Genomic DNA, 24,926 nt, shown 5'->3' with positions numbered 1-24,926 from the left:
GCTTTGTCATAAAGTTTATTGGGGCAAAGGCACAGTAGAGGGAGTCATGGCCATCATTATCATTAGACTTCATTGTTACACCTGTCTTCCCTCTTGAGAGTTAATGTATCATTATGTGAATTAGCTAATTCATAAATTTAGCAAATGTAGGATGCCTATCTCCATTTTTCAACATGTTCATTGTCTCTTGACATATATGACTTTCCTAAAATGGTTAGTAGTATTATAGAATTGGAATTTCAGCTTCCTACATGGTTGGGAAACATTCCAGTGCAGCATGATGGACTTGGGAACCTTCAAGAAAGACATCCCCTGTGAGACTGGAGGGGAGAACAGAGGGAAGGAGAAGGAACTTGTGGGAGGGGCAATGGAGACACCAGCACCAACTGAACTATATCGGGGGGTTGTCCCGTCCCGCGGAAGAAATCACCCGACACTTCAGAGAGTCTCCGAGGCGATTTTATTCCGATCTTCCGTTAAAAACCGTTATGTCCGTTATTTCCCTTACGCTGAAGCCCCTCCCCTGCCAAGCCCCCCGCTTATCTGTCAATCCTGTCCAATCAGCACCAAGCCACACCAATCAGGACAAAGGGCCAATCACAGGGCAGGAAGTTGTCAGTGCCCCCAACAAAACTGTATCAAAAATACAATTGTTGATTTTGTATTATGACTTTTCATTTGAGGGGATGTACAGTAGCTGTGAAATGGAGACTAGCATCCAGATGTGAGGATGTAATGCAGTATGCATATCTACTTCCAGACAAAGATGGATTTACAATGAAACGGTTTACTATATGTTGACAATAGGATGCTGGACTCTGGCATTGTCCATGCCCGCAATGATGGATATATGACTGTATATGAAGAATTATACTTTAGGGCCTGGTGCGCGGTGGCGCAAGTGGTTAAAGGTCCTCGCCTTGCACGCCCGGGATCCCATATGGGCGCCGGTTCTAATCCCGGCAGCCCCGCTTCCCTTCCAGCTCCCTGCCTGTGGCCCGGGAAAGCAGTCGAGGACGGCCCAAAGCTTTGGGAACCTGCACCCGCGTGGGAGACCCGGAAGAGGCTCCTGGCTTTGGGTAGGCATAGTATCGGCCGTTGTGCTCCCTTGGGGAGTGAATCATCGGACGGAAGATCTTCCTCTCTGTCTCTCCTCTCTGTATATCCGCCTTTCCAATAAAACAATAATAAAAATAAATCTTAAAAAAAAACAACTATACTTTAGTAATGATATAGAGGAACTAGGTGGGGGGGGAGGGAATTGGGGAAAGGATAAGGGAAATGCCAGGTTCCTATGGAACTGTATCATAAAATAATAATAATGAAATGTAAAAAAAAAAACCCAAAATACAATTAAAAAAGAAATTTCAACCTTATAAGTTTGAAAAATCACTTTTAGTCACATTTTATTTGATTCTGTTACATAAAAGTTTTGTGTGTTCTCACCGGGTTTGCTCCTCAACATTGTGGATGAACCCTTCCGTTCCAGGTATTTGTGTTAGTGTGCAGTAAAATTTAGAAGACTAGAAGACCATTTTTCTCCAGGTTTTAAATTGTTAGGTTTTATTATTTTAAAAATTTTTATTGGAAAGTCAGATATAGAAAGATGGGGAGAGACAGAGAGGAAGATCTGCATCCCCAGGTGTCTCAAAGGCTAGTGCTGAGCCATTCCCAAGCTAAGTGACAGCGCCTCCTAGAGGTCTCCCATGCGGATGCAGGGTCCCAAGCCTTTGGGTGGACCTCAACTGCTTTCCCAGGGCACAAGCAAGGAGCTGGATGGGAAGCAAAGCTGCTGGGATTAGAACCAGTGATCCTATAGGATCCCAGGCATGCAGGGCAGGACTTTTAATTAAAGGACACCACGCCAGGCCCAATTCAGCAGGTTTTTGATCTAAGAAAAGTGGAATGAAGGTTTGGGAATATACGGATGATTTTCCTGTGAAAAAATTATCCTTGGTCTATGTTTCGTCGCTCCTTACCTTTTGCACAAATACTAATTTTATTCTTTACATGGTTATATATCTTGTTACTCTGGAATGCTTAGTTATTTGATGAGAATTTTTAAAAATCTATTTTAGTGTTTGGCCTTATACAGAGAAAATCTTCGTTGTCACAGGAATCAATAGATACAACGGAAGTTTCAGAGAGACTGCACACCCTAGATTATAGATTCCATTTTCTGGCTGGACTGGAAGTTTTGAAGATCTTAATTTTAGTTTTGTTTTTCTTTCAAGATTTGTTTATTTGTATTGTAAAGTCAGATATACAGAGAAGAGGAGAGACAGAGAGGAAGATCTTCCGCCTGATGATTCATGCCCCAAGTGAGCACAACAGCTGGAGCTGCGCTGATCCAAAGCCAGGAACCAGGAACTTCTTTTCAGGTCTCCCACGCGGGTGCAGGGTCCCAAGGCTTTGGGCCATGCTCGACTGCTTTCCCAGGCCACAGGGAAGGAGCTGGATGGGAAGTGGAGCTGGCGGGATTAGAACCAGCGCCCATATGGGATGCTGATGCGTGCAAGGCGAGGACTTCAGCTGCTAGGCTACCGCACCTGACCCTAGTTTTCTTTATAAAAAGAAATTTAATTGAGGAAGAAGTATTTGGCACAATGGTTAAGATGACACTTGGGATTCTGTGATCCCATAGCAGAATTCCTCAGTTCCAGTCCTAGCTCTATTTCCAGTTCAGGCTTCCTGCAACCCATGAGGTCATAGATAATGGTTCAAGTTCTTGGATCACTGCCACCAAGATGGAAAATCTGATCAAGTTCCTGCTGATACACAGCACTGACTGTTGCAGGATTTTGGAAGTAAACCAGTGGATAGAAATCTCATTTCTGTTGTTTATGTCTGCCTTTTCAGTAAATATAAAAATTATGTTAACAAAGAAATTTTAGTTTATGCATGAAATATGTACATATATAGGGTATCATGATTTTTTAAATTATGTACACATTGTTATGTTCACATCAGGGTGATCTTTTTATCATCAAATATTTCTTGTTTGTGGTACAAATATACAAAATCGTTTACTTTTATTGAACTATACAGCATGTTTATAATCACATAAATTCCTGAGAGAACATTGAGAGTTAGTATTGAGGAAATTAGTCACTTTGAATCAATTTGAGCTTCTTGGCTGATAGAAATAATAAACAAAGCAAGCCTCATGGAGTCTTTTTATCTAAGTAAAATAGTAATTTTTTCAGTCCTGTGTTATAAATGATACTAGTTCTTGCAGCAGGAAACTCAGGCCCCCTTTTCCTGTTTCCAGGATCTTAAGAAGCAGGAATAGATGACTGTATTCATCGTTACACTAAGTTCCTATTTAGGATAGTTCCCAAAATGCATCCTTCCAGACCGTGGAGCCTTGACATTGTGGAACTTTTTCTAGATCCGTGCTAATGGACTGATTACTGCGAGTTTTATTACAAGACCCTGTAATTTCTTTGAAGACTCTGGAGGATCAAATGCATTGCCAGAGAATTTTCATTCCATACCACCTAGCCACAGACTGCTCTTGGACCTTTACTAACAACAAGCGTAATATCATAATATAACCCAGTTTAATTTAAAAATCCTTTGCATGCTTGACATGTTGACCTCATAAGGACAGTGCAGCACAATACAAGGGTTGTCCTCATTTTTCCACTGAGAAAATTCCAGTACTTAGGGTCTAAGTAGTTTACCCACACTTCTTTACAGATCAATTGGTTAGTTTTTTCTCCAAGTATTTTTGCTTATTTTAGTATCTCGTGATGACTACTTGGAGGTTATACATTTCAAGTATAAAGTTGGAGGTCCAACTTCTCATCTCCATTACAATTCATTAATTTGTAATAGCACTCCACATCTGCTTTTTGAAAAATCCTTATGTGTAAGAATTTGAAGCATTATGTATTTATTCCTGGCAAGATTATTAAACCCGTTCTACATTGCATTTAGAGAATAGATACACAGTTTTTTTCAGAAGTAGTTAATTTTATTTTTTAACTCCACAATTAACACTAATAAGTTTAGCAAGACTCAGAATGCATAATGGAAACTAAACAATTACCCACACTCCTAACATTTAGAGAACATTAGTGTTTGCTCTTTTGGTTGTGATACTTTGTGGGATTTTATGTTCACGACATATTTTGCTTCTAAGCTACTCTCCCACTCCTGCCTGCTAAACATCATACATAATACAGCATGTTTTAAGTCAACTCAAGAAAAATACTACTCCAAACAAGGCAGAGTATATCACCTGCTTCATCACACCTTCAAGACACAGGAAAATTGTTTGGAGTCCCTTCTTTGTTAACTACATCAAAACCTCAACACGTTTTTTTTTTTTTTTCTCCAGAAGATCATCATATCATCCCCTAATTATACGACTTTTGCTATTATTATTATTTTTTTATTGGAAAGTTAGATACACAGAGGGGAGACACAGAGCAGAAGATCTTCAGTCTGCTGACTCACGCCCCAAGTGGCCCCAATGGCTGGAGCTGAGCTGATCCAAAGCCACGAGTCTAGAGTCTCTTCTGGGTCTCCCACGTGGGGGCAGGCTCCCAAGACTTTGATCATCCTGGACCCCTTTCCTAGGCCACAATCAGGAAGCTGGATCAGAAGCAGGACTGCCGGGGTTAGAAACGGCAGCCATATGGAATCCCAAAGCTTGCAAGGCGAGTGCTTTAGCCACTAGGCGAATGTGCTGGAATCTAATTCCACTTACATTGTTAAAGATTTATTGTGTTTTTTTTTTTTTTTCAGGGTTTGAAGACCATGATCGCATGGATGCATCTAGCTAAATGGCACCTGGGGACATGTTGGTCCTTTAGAGAACACATCTGAATTGTTGGCTAATTCTGGGCTTGAAAATCCAGAGAGGACATTATTTGATTCTATCAGAACTCTCCTAAATTCTCCCCACCATGCTTTCTTTATTAGCTTGAACTCCTTTCCTAAAATGGTCCTTTTGTTGATACTGTCAGTCCTGCTTTTGAAAGAAGATGTTCGTGGGAGTGCACAGTCGAGTGAGAGGAGGGTGGTGGCTCACATGCCAGGTGACATCATTATTGGCGCTCTCTTTTCTGTCCACCACCAGCCTACTGTGGACAAGGTTCATGAGAGAAAGTGTGGGGCAGTTCGTGAACAGTATGGCATTCAGAGAGTGGAGGCCATGCTGCACACCCTGGAAAGGATCAACTCAGACCCCACACTCTTGCCCAACATTACACTTGGCTGTGAGATAAGGGATTCCTGCTGGCATTCAGCTGTGGCCCTCGAGCAGAGCATTGAGTTCATAAGAGATTCCCTCATTTCTTCAGAAGAGGAAGAAGGCTTGGTACGGTGTGTGGACGGTTCTTCATCTTCCTTCCGCTCCAAGAAGCCTATAGTAGGGGTCATTGGTCCTGGCTCCAGTTCTGTGGCCATTCAGGTTCAGAATTTGCTCCAGCTTTTCAACATACCTCAGATTGCTTACTCAGCAACCAGCATGGATCTGAGTGACAAGACTCTATTTAAGTACTTCATGAGGGTTGTGCCTTCTGACGCTCAGCAAGCGCGGGCCATGGTGGACATAGTGAAGAGATACAACTGGACCTATGTGTCAGCTGTGCACACGGAAGGTAAGTTGACTTTCAATCTATTGGTGTTCTCTTGTCATGTGCTCAGTTGATTTCTAGCTATATTTTCTGGTTGTGGAAGTGATACTATATATAATTGATTTGGATATTTTGAATTATCTGCATTATTCTAAAACTGTAAGAAGGGAATCCGTGGTGTGTATCTAAACAGGCTTATATTCAGGATAATATAAAGGTTTTTGTGACCATTATTGGGTGAAATGGAAATTAACGGACACTATGTTTTATAATATTTTACCTGTGCTATAGTTGTACCTTTGCTGGTATTTATTAGTGCATCTTTTAAGTTTTGTAGATTGTCATTGAACATCTTGAATTTTTCATAGTTTATGATACTTCTGTCTACTGTTTCTGATAAAGAGGAATATACATAAATAATAACAGGTCTGGAAATGACCAGTGTCAACACAGGTATATTGTTACAGAGAAATACAAATTATTTTCATCTTATAGCTAGCTTTCAGTAGAGTATATAATTAAATTTGAAATGAGCATAATAAAGAATCCTTTATATCCTTGCATAGAACATTTCCATAAGTAGAATTTTTACTAATTCAACATTACTTTGAAAATCACTGCTTCTTTATTCTCAAATAACAATAAGGAAAGAAAAACATCTCACTGACATTTGATAACAACTGTCAATAATTCTTGTTGTTAATGATGTCTAAAAATACTTTTGAATACATCTTTCTCTATTCCTTGACAGGTTGTTTAGGATTGGCTCAGTTTGATCTGTGAGGCTTACATGACCCCAGTGGTGAGACTAGGATCATAAAATGCTGCATAGTAATCATTAAAGCATATTGGAGATGAAAGCACTCCTTAGATTTGTTACTAAATTACTGCAAAGATAAGTTGAAATGACAGAAAGTTCTAGTGGAAAAATTGTCATAATTCGGACAGCCAAGTCCTATAAAATGTAGGGTTAATGAATGATCAGGGTAAGTTTACTTCAGAGATTTGGAGTGAATTACTAACCAGATATGATTAAAGTTTTCACTATCAAATAGCATCATTTAATAAATTACATTGAATTTTAAATCATTAATGATGTCTGGAGCTGTACAAAAACATAGTGAGCATCTATATAAAATAATACTGTTCTGTTTCTGAAAATTTGCATCCATAAACTGATACTCAAAGTCAAGTTACTATATAGTATGTTTGAGCAATTGATTGGTGTTTAGACCAGTAGAACTTTAAATTTGTTACATTGAATATGCTCTAATCTTTATATTTGCTTATAAAATAACTTTTGGGGATTCTCGACAAGCCGGTGACACACACACAGACACACACACATATGTATGTATATATTCCAGAAATAGACTTTAAGACTTTAAATAACTGAGCCATCATGTACATAATAATATGGACTTCAGAGGCAGATTTATATCTACTGTCTTTTATTGAACTGTATTATTATAATTTAAAAGAATTCAGTGGAATCACATTCTAAGGATTTACTTATGTAATACATATTGATAAGACAAAAAATATATTCCAGACTCTCTGATTGCTCTTGAAGGCCAGTCTATAACTGTAATATCACAAGTTTCAATGAACTTGTAAACTGGCAAAGGAGATGAGGCAAACACAGGTATTTATATAACCATGATTCAAGACTACAAGAAGTTACAAACATGCTTTTAAGTAGCTGATGGGGGAAAAAAGCACCTGCTTTATGATTGGGGGTGTCATTTTCGAGATATTAGGGAAGGAAATGGAACTCGGCATTTTGACTTTAACAGGAAGAATAATGACAATTGGTGAAAATTAAGAAGGACTGTAGTGCAATGGGGGACATAAGGAAATATGAGGAGGTGAGAAAGAAAAACATGTTTGTAAAGGTCAAGTATCAGTGTGTGCCTGGATTTGCCTCAAATAAATGCTAAGCTTAATTAGGGACTTTCTTTTATCTTCAGATGAATAGACATGGGTTACTATTTAGAGGTGCAAACCCAAGACTGTGCTCTAACAAGACAGTCTTGGCTTTTAGTATTTACTGATTTCAAGTGTTATTCACTCCATAGGCACTCCACAGGGACTAAAAGGATTGCAAAGATCTCTAAGGTTATTTTAAGTGAAAAACAGGTATAGTACTGTATATGTGTATTATATTCATCCAAAAGTAGAATAAAATCAGTTGATTGGATATTTATAGAATTACTCTCAGAGAAGAGCAGAATCAGTAAGTTTTGCTCCTTTTGGGAGAAAGCCTAAGTAGTTAGAAAAGAGAATAGAACCTGACTGGTTAACTTTTTATGTATAACTTTTATATGCATACATTTCAAATTGTGCAGCACATGTACAAGTTAGGTTCTGCAACATAGCAATTAAGATAATAGTCTATCTCAGAGAAGAAAGAAAATAAGACAATAGATTTAATTGCCTCAGTGAAGCAAAATATTAGGATTGGGCTTGGATGATACTGAAATATTTTGATCATTCCAAGGTTGGAAGAAATATAATTTGACTTATTGTTGTGTGTGGCTATGTGCAGAAGTATTTGTTTTGTTTCAATCCTGTGCAAATATGCAGACAACAGACATATGTGTTATTGACTGAGATAACATCCATGTGGCTGTGTCATGATTGGAGTTTGAGAATGGAAATTCACCTCTGGGATCAGACAGGTGCCTGAGTAAATCATGCTCTGTTGTTTATTGTGGAAGCTGCCCAAGTTAGCTTCTCTTTTTCTGTACTCAGTCCTGCAGAAAGCCTCTGTGGGATCTTTTATGTAATGATGATGCTGTGACTTTACCCTCCTTCTCTACCTGGGTTGGGTATTTCCTCCAACCTCTTCATCAAGCAGTCCTAGTTCCTTGTAATTTAGTTTAGTGTTTTTATGATTGTTCTCCATTGTTCAGTTCATATTCCTCTTTCTTAATGATGGAAATTTCCAAACACTTTGATATGAGCCACCACGATCTATGGAGAGGTGTGGTCGGTCCTATTTTCAAAAAAGCTTTTATCTACCCAATTGTCCATTTATTCATACTTAAGCTTGACAGAATTGTGTCACATAGTCCTCTTAGCAGCCACCACAAGATGTTCCCTCACGACAATGTGTATTATTACAAAATTCCAAAGGACAATGCAAGGAGACCCAGGTTTCAACTTTAATTTTAGTTTCTTACACTTGTTGTTTCCAATGAGTTATGGATTCTACAGGCTTCAGGACAGAGTGATTCTGTGACTTGTTGTATTACACAGAACAGTGCCAAGAACATTTAGACCAAAAAATTCAGAGTATAAAACAAAAGGAGAGGACAAAAAAAAATTCTATTTGTAAGTGCACACAAACTAGCCATTAACTGTACAAACTAGAAGGACCATTAATAACTCAGAAGAAAAAATATCAGTTCAGTTAGCACCCTGTGCATTAGAAAGATTCAGGGATCCTTTTCTCTCAGCATTCTGCAAACTGTGGTACATGGTCCCTTTTATAGCACAGGCTGAATGGCGTTTGCTTCTTTAGGGGTGTGGCAGGTGGATGGCATTTATCATCTCCAGGGATGCTCCCATGTATCCACATGTTCTACTTTGCATGTTGACAGTTCTTTTCCACTTTCTTGCAACATTAGCCATGATTGATTTGGACAAAGAACTTGGTTAAAGTGAGGGCTTCCTTCCTATTCCAACTTGGAATGCTCTCATCACCGTGAAAAGAAATCACCCAGGTTTTTCAGATACAGTCATTTAGCTCCATGACCTCAGCCCCATCTGAGTACTCAGTGAAGATCAACACAATTGCCTGCCTGACCCAACACTAATTTGCAATTTTATACATTAGACCAGCTGGAAACATAAACAATATCCAGCTGACTATTATTATGAGCAATAAAAAAATGCCTTCAGGACAGCACATTCATCCCAATGACTTCAGACGTTAACTCTCCTTCTCCTGAATGGGATACTGATGTCACCTTTAGCATTCACAACCAAAGGCAATGTTTGTTAACACATTTTAATATTCATTGGATGTAATTGTAAAATAAAGCAGAATAAATGCTGTGGGCAGAAGGAATATTTAAGTGCTGCACTCAATCCTGTGGCTAGAGACTTGATTACTCTCTAAAAGCCTAAATGTTTTAAATAGGCAAACACATATATTCCATTATTAGTCTTACCCTTGATATAGCCCAATTTCATTCAGAAAATTAATTATTTAATTGGGTATCATGTATAGAGCCACATGTTTTCCCATTATTAATTTTTGCTGACTCCCCTTGAAATTCTGTATATCCCAAGGGTTATCACAATGCTTAGCATACTACAGGCCCTGAATGACAATTTACTGAATGAATTTGTATTAGAATACTGCCTACCTCACTGTTTATGAATATATAGCATGTAAATAAATAGCAGACAATTTTTTTTCACAGTTTTCTGTCTTTACAAAAACAAAGTGCCAAAATGCTCGCTTTCATTAATTCTGAAATGATGTTCACACTCCCCTCCCTTTCTCTTTTCTCTGGTACATTAATTTCTTCTTTCCAATGATGTAGAGGTAGTAATTTTTTCTAGCAAGAAGCGTATCAGTAATTCTCAAGGGCAAAGCATGCTGCTAAATTATATCGATAAGGTGATACTTCTGAAAGCATTTCCCAATTTATTTTTATTTTTACTTTTTTATTTATTTAAAAACAAATTTCATCCATTTTATAGGTATAGCTTTAAGAGCAAAACATTTCGTGCCCTACATGTCCTCCTCCGCTCTTACTCTCTCCTCCTTTTCTTATTTTCTTTTATTTTTTATGATGACATGCTTTTCATTTAATTTGTAATCACAAGCTTAGCCCTACACTAAATAAAGAATGCTCCTTACTAAATTACAATAGTCTGGGAAATATTATGGGCATTCTAATAAAAAGAAGCAAACATTTTATTCATACATCACTGTGAGGAATGTCATTGTTAGTGAAGGGAGAAGTACAGAGGAGTGCTATGAGGAATTGCATACACCACCCCTCTTTCCTGTGCAAATGGTATGTGGAATTTCAGCTGTAGCCTTTAAGAGAGCTGTGATAGTCTTTCTCAAGGGGAAATATGAAACCTGTTGACATATCTAGCTGATTATCTTCCTTATCTTCAGGTTTGCTTTTGATTGGATACTTTCTTAGATTTTCATCTAAGAAATGTATAAGAAATGCATGCCTGAGATAACTTCCGTGATTTGTCATTGCTGCACAACTGCTACTAAAAATGCCAAGATTTCATTGCACCCTGCCCCTCCCTGGATCCTCCCCAGAGAGTCCCTGCCTAGGATGACTATTCTAGATGCAGCTGTGACTTCACAGGATGTTGCTGTAGTGTTTCCTGAAATGCAAATAAATGCCTCAAGTAATGCTTGCCTGTGCACACTTGTAGAGATAGCTCCAGCAAATGAGATGATTCATTGAACATGAAGATCTTCTTTGAGTGTGTTTGTCTACCTTGAGTTAACCTATTTTATCAATGAGAGCTGCACACATGTGTTTTCCCATAGTCTCTTGAAGAAATGCAAATGAAGCAAATAGAAATGTAAGAGGCAGACCTATAACCCTAGAGGGATTCTGTTGAGGGACATTCCGCTTTCCTTCCCTTCCTTTCCCTTCCCTTCCTTTTTTCTTTCCTTTCTCTCTCTTGTCTCTTTTTCTGCTCATTTCTTCATATTTCTTTTAGTATCTAAATTTTTTCATAATGTGTATTTGTTTTTTTGAAAGGCAGATTTAGACAGATATAAGGATAGCACTTCCATCCACTGGCTCACTTTCCAAATGTCCGTAATGGCCAAGTTTTGCCCTGTCTGACACTAGCAGTTCATCCAGGTCATCCTGGAAGTATGCAACCAAGCACTTGAACCAGCTTCCATTGCTTTCCTATGTTTGTTAGCAAAGAGGTAGATTGGAAGTAGAGTATCTGGGATAAGAACCATGCCTATATGGGATGTAGGCATTGCAGGCAATTGTTTGACATACTGAGGTACAATATTGGTCCTTAACTGAACTTTTGGGAAAATATTTTTAATAGTAGTCTACTTACTAAGTATTGTTAGTATTAATTACTTCACTCACTTATTTAAAAATAGATATATAGGGTCTGGTGGCGTGGCCTAGCAGCTAAAGTTCTCGCCTTGAATGCCCCGGCATCCCAGATGGGCACCGGTTCTAATCCTGGCAGCTCCACTTCCCATTCAGCTCCCTGCTTGTGGCCTGGGAAAGCAGTTGAGGACGGCCCAAAGCTTTGGGACCCTGCACCCATGTGGGATATCTGGAAGAAGTTCCTGGATCCTGGCTTTGGATCGGCATAGCATTGGCCATTGCGCTCACTTGGGGAATGAATCATCGGACGGAAGATCTTCCTCTCTGTCTCTCCTCTTTGTGTATCTGCCTTTCCAATAAATAAATAAATCTTTAAAAAAAATAGGTATATAAAAGGTGAAAACTTTTAGGTCGTCAGTAACTTAGATTTTTGAAAAGTTGAAATTAAAGAAGTAGAAATGAGGACAACTGACACAAAAACTAGAGGATTTTATTCTTGACTCTGGTAAGGTAATGTCAACTTCTTTTCTAATGTTTTTTTGTATGGAAACAAAAAGTCTATTCTTCCAGATCTCTTCCAAAACTTACTTTTTGGATTAGCTCTCTTGAGTGTCTATGAGCTGCACCTTGAATAGACTGAGTTGTGAACATCAGTTAAAATGAGTGCAACCAGAAACATATTGTTCATAGGATAATAGTATTAATCTTTTTTTAAAAAAAAATCTCCTCAAAGAGTAATTTCAGCATGAGAAGGCAAGACGTGCTAGAGCCCTAACTCCCACTTTTAGGTATTTTATATATTTAAATATTTGTAAAAATCAGTGACAGTAGGTCTGGGCTTACTGTGTGTGGCCGTCAGCATGAAATTGAGAGCCAATATGTGATATTCAAGAATGAAAATTGATGGCTCAGTTAAAAGCTTATCAACAGAACTGTTACAGTGAAGGAATCACGTCTATCATGGGGCAGTTGGTCAGTTCTCTCTCAGTTCTTTGGCAAAAACCCATGATAAATAACTCCTTGTTGGCAGGGTTATGGGAAAACGAGTTTACACCTCAGATCGAGGAAGCAAGAGGCTGGAATATTTGTGTGTGCATGTGTGTGTGTGTGTGTTTTGGACAACTGCCAATATCAATAATTAAATGTAATTTGATGCGCATTCTATAACTCTAAGTTAACACATTGCAGAAACTATATATATATATACATATATATACTTTAAAATGTTACTTTATTCATTTATTCAACATAGTCTGATACTATAACCATCTTACACAGCAGAGCATTGACAGGAAAAGAGAAACTGATTTGTCTGTAATACTACAGGTAGTTAATGGCAGAAAAACAATTTGGACCTAAGGCTAAATCTTGAAACAAATCTAAACTTTCTTTACATTTGAGCAATTGTGGCTTTGGGAATGATTCTTTCTCTTTCACTAAACAAAAAGCATGACCTGTTTCCCACTAAAAAAATCTTTATAACATGTTACATGAGTCTTTTTATGCAACCATGAAAGCCAAATCTTTCCTTTTCTCCATGCAGTGGATTATTTGCCGTTAGAAGAAAACAAGTTAAGAAGGCATGTGAAAACAAATTGACCTGAATGAAGGCCTTTTTTGAGCAAGCAATGATAAGTGCAGTTTGGGTTTGGTTGTTTCTAATCGCTTGTGTGTCATACACTCTGCGTGCTACCCATCAGATGCCGTTAGGAGCAAACAATAAGAGCATGAGGATGTACTCTTAGATTATGTAGCCTTAGGTGTGAAAGATAACTTTGGAACTCATTATTGGCTAGGACCTATGAAATCTCATTGTGGAACATTTGCAGATTCTTCAGAAGGACTTAGCAATTTAACTCTATATTGACTTGAAAAAATGTTTCAAACATCTCTAGAATGTGAAGCTCAGTTCAAATATCATTGGCAAAATAAAATTAGATAATATTTAAAAGAGCACTTTTAGAAGCAAAAGTAGATCTATGAAACAGATGAGCCACACTGGTGTTGCAAAAACATCTCTGAATTGAGCTTCTGTTGCCTTTTACTATCACCCCTTCCAGAGAATAGCAAGAATACAGGCAATCAGGATTGGTATTCTAAATGGTTGAAGAATTTCAGTCAAGTCATTTTATTTATTTTTCTCAATATCGTATTGAGATGATAATAGCTGTGCCATATGATTGTTGTGCAAACTAAATATAAAGCACTTAGCATCAAGCTTGGCCCTAGCAAGTGTTCAATAAGTACCTTCTAAATTTGTCTGCCAAGACCTTGCCTTTCTTTATTTTGGACATGAAGAAAAAGCATCCATAAATGACATCTCAATTTGGCCTTGTCTGCTTAAATTTCTGACTATTAAATGGAGTGAGGAGTTGATCCAGAAAGTTAACAGTGTATGTAGAGAAGTTTTAACTTCTTGGCAATTTTTCTTTTGAAAGTTAGGTTTGGGATCACACACCAAAATTCAGAACACTTAGTGTTTTCATAGAATTATGTCAAACCCCACAACTCATTCTCCTCCTCCAAATGTTAATAAAATTTGAAAGGCCTTGCATAATGGCATAAGCTAAGCCTGGAACCGCCTCATTGCACTGAAAACATGGTTATTTTTGCAGTGTGTGTGTGTATAAACATGTGGATATAAAATAAAAGAGGATTGAAGATGGAAAATTAATCTTATATTTAAAGCGCTATTTTTATATTTTGAGAGGCATAGCACTTTTGTTATAAAATAACTTGTAAATAATAGATGTAAAACCTTGTAAATTTTAAGTTTGATATGCTCTTGAAACTTTACTGTTCTACAACTGGAAGCTTTGTTAGTCCCAGCTATGTTGTAGCATGTAGAGGCATGCTCTTAGCCTAAATGTTAAGCTAAAATGAAATAATGTGGAGCCTAGAAAACAAACCAGAAAATTCTCTTGAGTAGTGACATTGGTTTAAATACTAAATTGATGTTCTCTTGAAGATTTTTGTAGCTCAAATAGTGACAATGACAATAATAACTTTTAAGTGTTTACTGTCTTTTCAAAAATTATGAGGGTTCCTAGTTTTCTCAGAAGTGATATCAAAATACAATTTTGATTGTTTTGATTAATATGTTATTAATATCATTTGAAAGACCCATTCATAACTGCAGTGAAAAGTAGCTACAAGATAAAAAAAAAGAGATATGTTTGCATCACTTTCTTCAAGGACCAAAATCAGAGTTATTTGTTCTTGACTATTTGTTCATAAAATATTCTTTATATATTTTGGTTATATAAATTGAAATTGCTTCAACTGCTATATTCCTACCCTCACCAAATTTTAGAAAGCCAGTTTTTGTTTTTTAAATTAATTTGCTTTTATTAGAAAAATAAATTTATGGAAAGGAGACAGGAGAGAAAGATCTTCCATCTGCTAGTCCATTGGAGTATCTTCTGTGTCATCTGCATGTGTGCAGGGTTCCAAATCTTTGGGCAAATCCTCTACAGCTTTCCTGGGCCATAAGCAGGGAGCTGAATAGGAACTTGAGCAGCTGAGACATGAACTGGGTCCCAAATTGGATGCCAGCGTGGAGGTAGAGGATTAGCCACTGAGTCATCTCTCTGGCCCCAGGAAAGAGGCATTTATTTATTTTTTCTTAAGAAATATATTACTATGTTTTCATAATGTTTCTTCTTATCCTTTAAAACCTCTGGGAAAATATAAACAATAGATACTATGTTTATCTAACTTCCATTTCATAGAATATGAGATTATAATTTGCATCACAATTGAAAATAATATATATTTTATTGAAGTAATTGAGAAAATATAGGAAATATATCAAGACATTGAAAAAGGTGAAGTTGTATTATAATCAAAAGTAATTTGTTTTCAAAAGTAGTGTGTTTATCTCTATCACTAAGCATAATTGATTCTAATTTTTCATTCAAAGGACATACAAATAATAAAACCACCAATTTTATTGTTTTTCATTATATTTGTAGGTTTTATTTAAAGACATAAGGTGAAAGTCAAACTGACAACATTATGTTTATAAATTTATTTCTACATAATTGGTACAGTAAATCCTATCTAATATAAAACTAAAATGTATTTGTAAGTTTGGTGATGCTCTCATTTTCAGAATTATTTAAGTGTGTCTGTTAAGTTGTTTGTGTGCCACATCGATATACCTGCACTTAGCATTTATATCTGACATGTGATTTCAACTTGTTTCTTTTTTTTAAAATTACATTTCATTTTATGACACAGTTTCATAGGATCTGGGGTTCCCCCAACCCCTCCTTGTACCCTCCCCACCTGGTGGATTCCTCCACCTTGTTGCAGTATTACAGTTCAAATCAAGTCATGATTCTTTCATTGCAAGCATGTATCATGCATAGAGTCCAGCATCTTATTGTCCAGATAAATTCAACAGTTTCTTGGGGAGACCATCTCTGGTCTGAAGGCAGAGCTCGCAGAATATCGCCCCAGCCCATTAATAGTCACAACTTAACATCAACAACAGTTTACAAACTTATGGAATTAATTGACATGGTATTGAGTGACCAATATGTTGGAGAATGCAAGTTCTTATCCACATCCTATAATTACTTCATTGACATTTCAATTTTAGTATATACACAACTGGCTGCTATATAGCTTAAAATGTCTCGTGTCTATTTTCATTTTTGTATTTAGTAGTTTGTAGTGTTGAATCATAATTTTTACTGAATTTGGTAGATTTTGAGATAGTCCATGCTGGTTTATAACTCTAACAAGGCGTTTGTCAAGAGTTGAGGCACAGAACAGTTTTAGGAGTGGTTTGCAGAGAAATCTTAATACCTTAATGAGGAGTAACTTACCTTTGTGTCCTACCTAGTAAGATATATGTGAGTCCAGGCTAACTGTTTCCTGTCTGGTACAGAGCTTTCCTTGTTGTTCTTTGTCTATCTAATCTAACTTTTGGGGGGTGGGGCGAGGGGTGGGGCTCCGGAGTGACCCGATGATCACTGCAAGAAAGGGTGGGGATCCAAAGTTGGAACTAGATAAGGATCAGAGAAAGTTCCTCTCCCAATTCCTAAATGGAGATTACTGTCCTATTTCTGTGGGCCGCTCAGGGTTCCTGACAGTTGTTCCGATGACATTGGCTCTTGCGAGGAAGGATTTGGGCTTCTTCCATCCCATGTGGGAGATCCAAGCGGGAGTGAATGACCTCAGAGTTCTTGGCTTCTGAAGGCACTCCAATTCCCCGTGGTCTCCTTGGCAGATGGGATATAGTCCTTGGTGCCTGTACTGATGGTCTTTGGTGAGGATCTGGGAGTCTCCAGGGTTGGGATAAAGGCCTCCTCCTATCCACCAGCTTCACTCTGGGGTCACCCCACGCCTTCTCTGTGCATATGACCTCCTGTTAAGAGGTTGTCAGGATCACCCTTGATTCCCCATATACGTCTTTATAGTTTTGCTACTGTCTAATGCTAATTTGAGTCTGTTGACTATAAGTTACCTGTTTTGTTCTTGAAAGGTTATACTTTGCATCTTCCTCACACATTTTAAGGAGATGGAAGATTTCTCTGCTCTCCTGCCCCATTTTCGAGTAGCATAAGGTCTTAAAAGTATATTAGGTTTTACAATTCTTTGATGTAGATCTTAAGCAATCTGACTCACATTGATTGTTGGTTCATTGGTTATTTCACAATATCTTATTGCATGTGATACAGGCTGTTTGAGCTTGAAATAATATTACAATTTACAGGTACTATTTTTCAGATTGGCATCATTTCATCTTAAATTAAGGCAAACATGAGGTATCTAACTTTTTGGGATTGGTTCATTTCCCTTAGCATAATGGTTTCCAGTTAGGCCCATTTGGCCACAAAGGATTACATTTCAGTTTTTTTAGTGGCTGAGTAGTATTCCATGGAGTAAATGAACTGTAGTTTTATTATCCAGTCTTCTGTTGATGGGCATTTTGGTTGCTTCCAAGTTTTTGCAATTACTGATTGTGCTGCTGTGAACATAGGGGTGCATGTTGGTTTGTCGTGTAGCAGGTGTTTTGGATATATTCCTAGGAGTGCTATTGCTTGATCATATGTTATGCAGATTTTGAGTTGTTTGAGTGTTCTGCAAACTGATTTCCAAAGAGGCTGTACCAATCTGCAGCCCCACCAGCAATGGAGTAGGTTTCCCTTTTCACCACATCCTTGCCAGCAAGTGTGGTTGGTGGCTTTTTGTATGTGAGCCATTATTACTGGCGTTAGGTGGTACCTCATTGAAGTCTTAATTTAGATTTCCCTTATTGCCAGGAAACTTGAGCATTTTTTCATATGATTGTTTGCCATTTGGGTTTGTTCCTTTGTGAAATGTCTGCCCATTTCCCGTGCCCATTTCTTGAGTGGTTTGTTTGTTTTGGTGTTTTGGTTGTTCTGGAGATCTTTGTGTATTCTGGAGATTAGCCTTCTATCGCCTATGTAGACTGCAAAGATCTCCCATTCTGTGGGTTATTATTATTATTATTTTTTTACTTTGTTGATGGTTTCCCTTGCTGTACAGAATCTTAGTTTGATGTGGTCCTATTTGTTTGTCTTGGTCTTGATTGCTATTGCTTTTGGTGTTCTTTTTAGGAAGTCAGGTCCTACCCCCAAATCTTGCAGGGTGTTTCCAACATTTTATTCCAAAAGTTTGAAGGTTTTTGGATGCAGGTTTAGGTCTTTGATCCATTTAGATTTGATCTTACTGTATGGTGAGAGATGTGGATCTATCTTCTTGTTTCTGCAGGCTATCAACCAATTGTCCCAACAGCATTTATTGAAGAGACCTTCCCATTTGCTTGGATTGTCGTCTGTTATTTTGTCAAAGATTATTTGGCTGCATCTGTGTGGGTTCCCTTCTGTTGCTTCTATTCTGCTACCTTGATCCTCCTCTCTTTGTGCCAGTAAGAGGCTGTTTTGATAACCACTATCCTATAGTATGTCCAGAGGTCTGGAACTGTGATTCCTCCATTAACTTTCTATTGTTCAAGATGGTTCTAGCTATTTGTGTTGTTTTGTGTTTCCAGATGAGCCTTTGTATCATTTTTCCAGTTCTATGAAGAATGATTTGGATACTTTGATTGGGATTGCATTGTATGTACATATTGCTTTTGGTATTTTAATGATATTGATTTTACCTATCCGGGAGCATGGAATGTTTCTCCATCTTTTGAAGTCTTCCTCAATTTCATTTTTAAATTTTTTTTGTAGTTTTCTTCGAAGAGGTCTCCTACATTTTTGGTTAGGTTTATTGCTAGATGCTTCATTATTTTGAATGGTACCCTGCTGGTTAGATCTTTTCCAACTTATTTCTAATCTGGATTCTGGAAGGCAGCAAGTGTTGGCTCATGTGACTGGATTCCTGCCATGCTTTGGAAGGCTTTGACTGAGTTTCTGGTTCTTGGCTTTACCATCGGGACCAGCCCCAGTCGTTGTGGGACCTGAGTACTGAACCAGCAAGTGGGAGGTCAATCTCACTCTCTTTCTGTCCCTCCAATCATAACAATAACAAAAATAATCATAAACATCTTGGCTTATCAAAATAAGATATTTTCTTTTGGTGAGTCTTTAGACCTCTCATAATTATGAATTATTGAAATACCTTCTAAATTCCTTTCAACCATACCTTATTTTTCTAGCACACATTTACCATTATTTAGGTAAGGTTATTCATAATCTAAGACAATTCTTGATCTGCCTCTTTCTTGAAATTCTTAACCTCCTCTCTCTTCCTAAGACGTTTCTAAGACATAAGCACTACTTTGTTGTTTCAGGTAATAAGTAGGACTAATGATTGTGCTAAATTGGTTTCACTTACTTGGAATGCACTGTCTTCGAAGAAACTGCATTATTTTGTGACTTTAGAGAATAGTAAATTGGGGTTTTAGTAGGCTGGAAATGTTTTCCCTAGCCTCAAAACTTATTATGTATCTTTGCTTTTAGCTTCACTCTGTTAGTGAATGGCAAATTATTCTATGCACTTAGGTTTTAAGAGGTAGAAGAGAGTATAACATTTGGGCCACTAATAGGAAAAAAATAGTTTCTAGAAGCACAAAGGAGAAAAATCAGGCTCTTAAGGTTTTGTACATGAAATGCTACAGTGGAAATGAGTGGAGTTTTGTAAATTATATGCAATTTCTTATCTTAAGAAAACTAAAATAAAATTCCTCCATTTCAGAGAAAGACAAGAAATATAATACAGGGATTAAGCTTGACTAAGGAAGACTTCGCTCATATATTTTTTTTTATAAAGTAAAAAATTCTGGTTTTGAGATTAAGAAAAATAGTTTTAATCTTGGAATTACTTTGAATGATGTATTTCCTACTTTGGGATGACTTTTTTGAAAAGAGATTCTCATTTGCCAGATGACAGTTGGCTATATCTACATTCTCTGTATTAATGATTTTTTAAAACAGTTATTTATTGTTGTTTAAAAGATTTTCAGAGGGTAGAGACAGAGAGAGAAAGATCTGTCTACTGGTTCATTCCCCAAATGAGACGAGCTTATCTGAAGTCAGGAGTAAGGAGTTTCTTCTAGGTTTCTCACATGGGGGCAGGGCCCAAAACAGATGGGCTATCCTCCACTGCTTCTTGGGCCATAAACAGGGTGCTGGATCAGAGGTGCAGCAGCCAGGAGATAAACCCATGCCCATATCAGATAATGGCACTTGCAGGTGGAGAATTAGCCTGTTGAATCACCAAACCAGCCTCTGGAGAGATGTTTTGATATAATAGTCAAATGAATAATCAGTTAATCTACTTTGAATATCCAAATGTGCTGGTTGTATTACTCAATTAAATAGTCATGATGTGCAAATATCTGTATTATTAGATTTGAATTCTAAACTTTCTCTTTTTTTTTTTATTAACTACTTTGCATTATGTGACACAGTTTTATAGGTACTGGGATTGCCCCCACCCCTCCCCAAACCCTCCCCCTGTGGTGGATTCCTCCACCTTGCTGCATTGCCACAGTTCAAGTTCTTTCAAAATACTGAATTCAGTATTATGAAAAGTTGGTACTAAAGATTTCAGTAATCTACCATAATAAAATCCCTAAGTGGTAATTGCACAGACATGGTTAGAAGAGGAAGCTCTACTTCTTTTCCACTTAACTTCACTGTAATTAACAATCAGTAAGGCAGTTTCATATATGAAAGTTTTGTTTTTGAGGATTCTGTTAGCAGAAAGATTGAATAGTACTCAAGAAAGACTGAATTTAGGTGGGACTGGTTCAACTCTCAGGTTCATGATTATTCTCTGTGGATATGGGACAGGTTGTCTAATCGTCAGTTATTTTATCTCAGAAAAGAGAGATGATTATCAGCATGTTTGTCTGAGTAAACAGTAAAATTTCTGATTAACAATAAGTGTTTAATTATGTTAGATGTTGTCATTTTGAATTGATTTTCGAATCTCTTCAGGTTTAGAAAAAAACCCTGACTCCTAGAAAATTGAGACAATTTGTTTAATGTTAAGTGTTGTTGAGTGGGACAGATTTATATAACAAAGATAATTGTGAAAGAATACTGATTGGGAAATGTGCTTAATATTTAGGTAATTGTTATACTAAGGGCAACTGTTCTCACAACAATGATATGTTTACTATAAATGAAACACTAAGTGTTTGTTTTCAATTATTGTTTTTGTAGTTGTATTTAAGGCATGGGTTTAAATTAAATTTGGTAAAGTTGCTTACTTATAAATCAAAACCTCCTTGTTGTAAGATGATTGATGAAGTTCAGACTTCTGCTGCTGCTGCTGCTTCTGATGGTGATGACTTAAGTAAATAGCATTTACCAGTTTACCTGGTGCTTATCAGAATATGGTCAACCTATGCATTCATTGAATTTTCAGGTGAACACTATGTAGTGGTCTATTAACACCTCAGTTGTATAAATAATAGTAGCATTACTATTTCAAATATTCAAAATCTATTGTCCAAATTAAATTGTATTTTACACATTCACACATGCACACATTTAAGGCCTATATTGAGGCACAATGTGTTAAGCTGCCGCCTGTGGTGCTAGATATAATATGTAACACATAGTTTAAACCCTAGCTACTCTGCTTCTTATATAGCTCCCTGCGAATATGACTTAGGAAATAGCTGAGGATAGCACAGGTACTTATGCACCTATAAACCATGTGGGAGGCCTTGATGGGATTCCTGGTTCCTATTTCAGCATGACTGATAGCAGCAATTTGGGAAGTAATCAGTGGTTTGGAGACATTTCTCTCTCTCTTCCCCCTGCCCTGGTCACTTTGCGTTTCAAATAAAATCATACATATATACATACATATGTAAGTATGTTATGTATATAAATACTTACGATATGAAGTGCAGAGTGTGCAATTAAATGTCTATTAAAACTAACCTAATTAGTTTAGTTTTTACACTTCATTGTTTCAAGTTTAACTCATAAGGTTCTCCATTTGCACCTTCAATTATTCTCCTTCCAGTGATCTGCTGTCTGAAAACAGCTTAGACTATATATGGGATGTGAAAATAAAGGAGGCACACAATATTTTTAAACATACTTATGATTTCCAAGTTTAAAAGTAATTTATACCCACTGTAATGAATTCAGAAAAATGGAAATGAATCTTAAAACTCAGCATTATAATAGAAATGCAACTTCTAATGTTTTAATATCTATAGGTTTTGTATTTCTTGGAAGTAGTTGTTAAAAAGTTGCTGTGAATAGATTTTTGGATTTGCGTTTGTTTGCATTTATTTGCTTTAGTGTTTTTTGAAAAGATATATTTTCCAATGTAATTCATGTTATGAACATGGTCATCCAATACCATATAAATCCATTATAATGTATATTTTACGTTATTATTTATAAGTCCTTAGATTCTATTTCCCAGTTTTAAAAAACAAATTAACACATATTTTAGCAGATGTTGACCTTCTTTATAACTTTTGTTCAATTAGATTAACAAGCAGCCACAATTTAAAAATGACTTTGAAAAAGTCATTGTGCAACTTCAAAATGTGTGACCACTTTAAGGCACTTTTATTTTTATAACAGCAAAGTGGAAATGTATTAAACAAGTTACTGCTGGCATAAAATGTTCAAGAAAAATAGAAGCTCTTGTCTAGCTAATAACTGTCTTAAGAAGCAAAAGATTACATGTTTCCCCACACAGAAATATCCTTATATAAGTTGCTTTCAAAAATGAAACTCTTGCAGTATGCATGTGACACAGTAGTCAATATACTACTTGTAATAGCACATCTCATATCACACTGCCTGCTTTATGTCCCAACTTCTCTGCTTCTGCTTCAGCTTCCTGCTGGTTTGAAGTGATGCCTTCTTAATGAACTAGAGCAGATCAGATAGTTTCTAGGAGTGTGTTGTGTTCTACAACCATGGTTTATGATTTTTTAATTTCTTATGATATAGAAGTATAAAAATGGAAAGCTTTGATGTTTATTGATGCTTTATACCCATGGTTTCCTTGTTTCAATAGTTCATATGGTACTGTAACTTACTAACTGCTGCCAACCGTTGACATAGTGGCATGAATAGCCAACCATAGTGTGGAATATTTGATAGAAAAGATTGGAAATAAGGAATAGAAGTAATTTTGTCCTTGTGCCACAAAAGGATGTAATGAAGTCCTTTCATTTTTGTTCTGTGCTTCAATATCTCTACTTTTTGTCATCTGGATTAGCTGTAACATACAACTTTAACAGAATATGATTTGCAGTGAGGAATAAAAAGTAGTTACTCTCCAATTTTCCTAGGTGATCTTTGGTTTGCACTGCAAGATTCTCCTTTTCTTAAATTTTGTTCAATTCACAGGGAAAGAAAAGGATCAGTCTAAGTATTCTTTCTTTCCTTCTAGCAGGGCCTTAGATTATGAGAAACAATAATAGCTCTCCTTTATTGGATGACTGCTATGCCCTAATATTTTTATATGTGACCTCATTTCATTTTCATATTGACTTGTAATATAGATATACATTTCTCATTTTATAAAAATCAAAGAAACCAATGTACAAAGAAAACAAATTTGTTTAGAAATTTACAGTATAGTTGATACAAAATTTCATTTTAGGCATTTCTGATACCAAAGACTTTCTATGACACCAGTCTTCATTTTTCCAAATACAGAAGCTGTGGAAATATAAATTGCCCATATTAAACCCCAAGCTCTTCTTGTATGCATGGAAGTGTGTAATGTTGGAAGTTTTGTGTTATATTTCCCTCACTTTGCATCTCAAAAATTTTAATATCAATGTATTTTCCACCTTCCCTGTCTTTCTTATACTTTGCTAGGGAATATTTTAAATAAACATCTTATTCTGTGTGTTTTGTTTTGCAGTTTGATGTTAAAGCAATGCAAAGATGAGGGCACTTGAAAAATTCTTGGGAAAAAATTAAATTAAAAGGTAATTTTATTCTGGTGTTAGGAATCACTTTTCTTCATAATATGAAGGCCCCGCACATGTCGTGGATACATTTTCAGGTCTAGATATTATATCCTGTAAGTGTAAATCATGCTCAGGTTACTGTTTCAATGTCCCTATTGCATTGCTCTCTCATAATCATTTAAAATATTTTTAATGCTTTAAAATTGTTATTTATTTGAGTAGCTTAATTATACATAGCAAGGGAAAACAGACAAAGAGATCTGACACCTTCTTAATTACTCCCCAAAAATCTGTGCTATGCTAAAGTTAGAAACCTAGAACTTTTTCTAGGTCTTCTACCTAGGTGTAGTGTTACAAGTACTTTGACTGTCTTCCATTGCTTCCCCAAGCAAGACAGCAGAAACCCGAATGGGAAGTGGAGCACCGAGGTCTCCAACTCACACTCATATGGGATGTCAGCATCATAGCACCTGCTATAGCACAATGCATGTCCTCATAATTTTGACTCCACATTTTAATATACCTGTATTAACCTCTGCCACATCAGTTTCATTCTTGCTGAAGTCATCAGCTGTCCTGTCTCTCATTTTCACAACATCTCTTGTCTTCCTTAGTAACTTGCATTTGTGAATTAGTATCCATTTTATCTACAAAGTTCAAAATTCATTCTTAGCCAGTAGCACAATTCCAATTAAATATTATTGCTTGAACATAATTGAATTTCTCCCTGGCTGTTAGGGACACATATGGAGCTGCTTCTGTCAGTGCACCAAAGGATTGTTCATGCTACATCACACATTTTCTGCTGTAAGACATAAAAGAGAAAATGTGGCTATAGAACTTAAGGCTTTTTAAACTCAGTTCTTGTTACACTTA

The 24,926-nt window shown here is 36.7% G+C and overlaps 1 protein-coding gene across 1 annotated transcript in view; it reads left to right on the top strand.

Annotated features, from left to right (window-relative positions):
- Positions 1-24,926, top strand: part of GRM5 (glutamate metabotropic receptor 5) — a 454,718-nt gene that overhangs the window by 12,743 nt on the left and 417,049 nt on the right. The window contains exon 2 of the mRNA XM_040963986.1: positions 4,756-5,612. Within this exon, the coding sequence (XP_040819920.1) occupies positions 4,952-5,612 (661 nt within the window). The 5' untranslated portion in view covers positions 4,756-4,951. The remainder of the gene's footprint in view (positions 1-4,755; positions 5,613-24,926) is intronic.

Source organism: Ochotona curzoniae, unplaced genomic scaffold (assembly GCF_017591425.1).
Source record: "Ochotona curzoniae isolate NIBS_2020 unplaced genomic scaffold, NIBS_Ocur_1.0 scaffold_3223, whole genome shotgun sequence".
Lineage (NCBI taxonomy): Eukaryota > Metazoa > Chordata > Mammalia > Lagomorpha > Ochotonidae > Ochotona > Ochotona curzoniae.
This window is presented reverse-complemented; position numbering and strand designations above follow the sequence as displayed.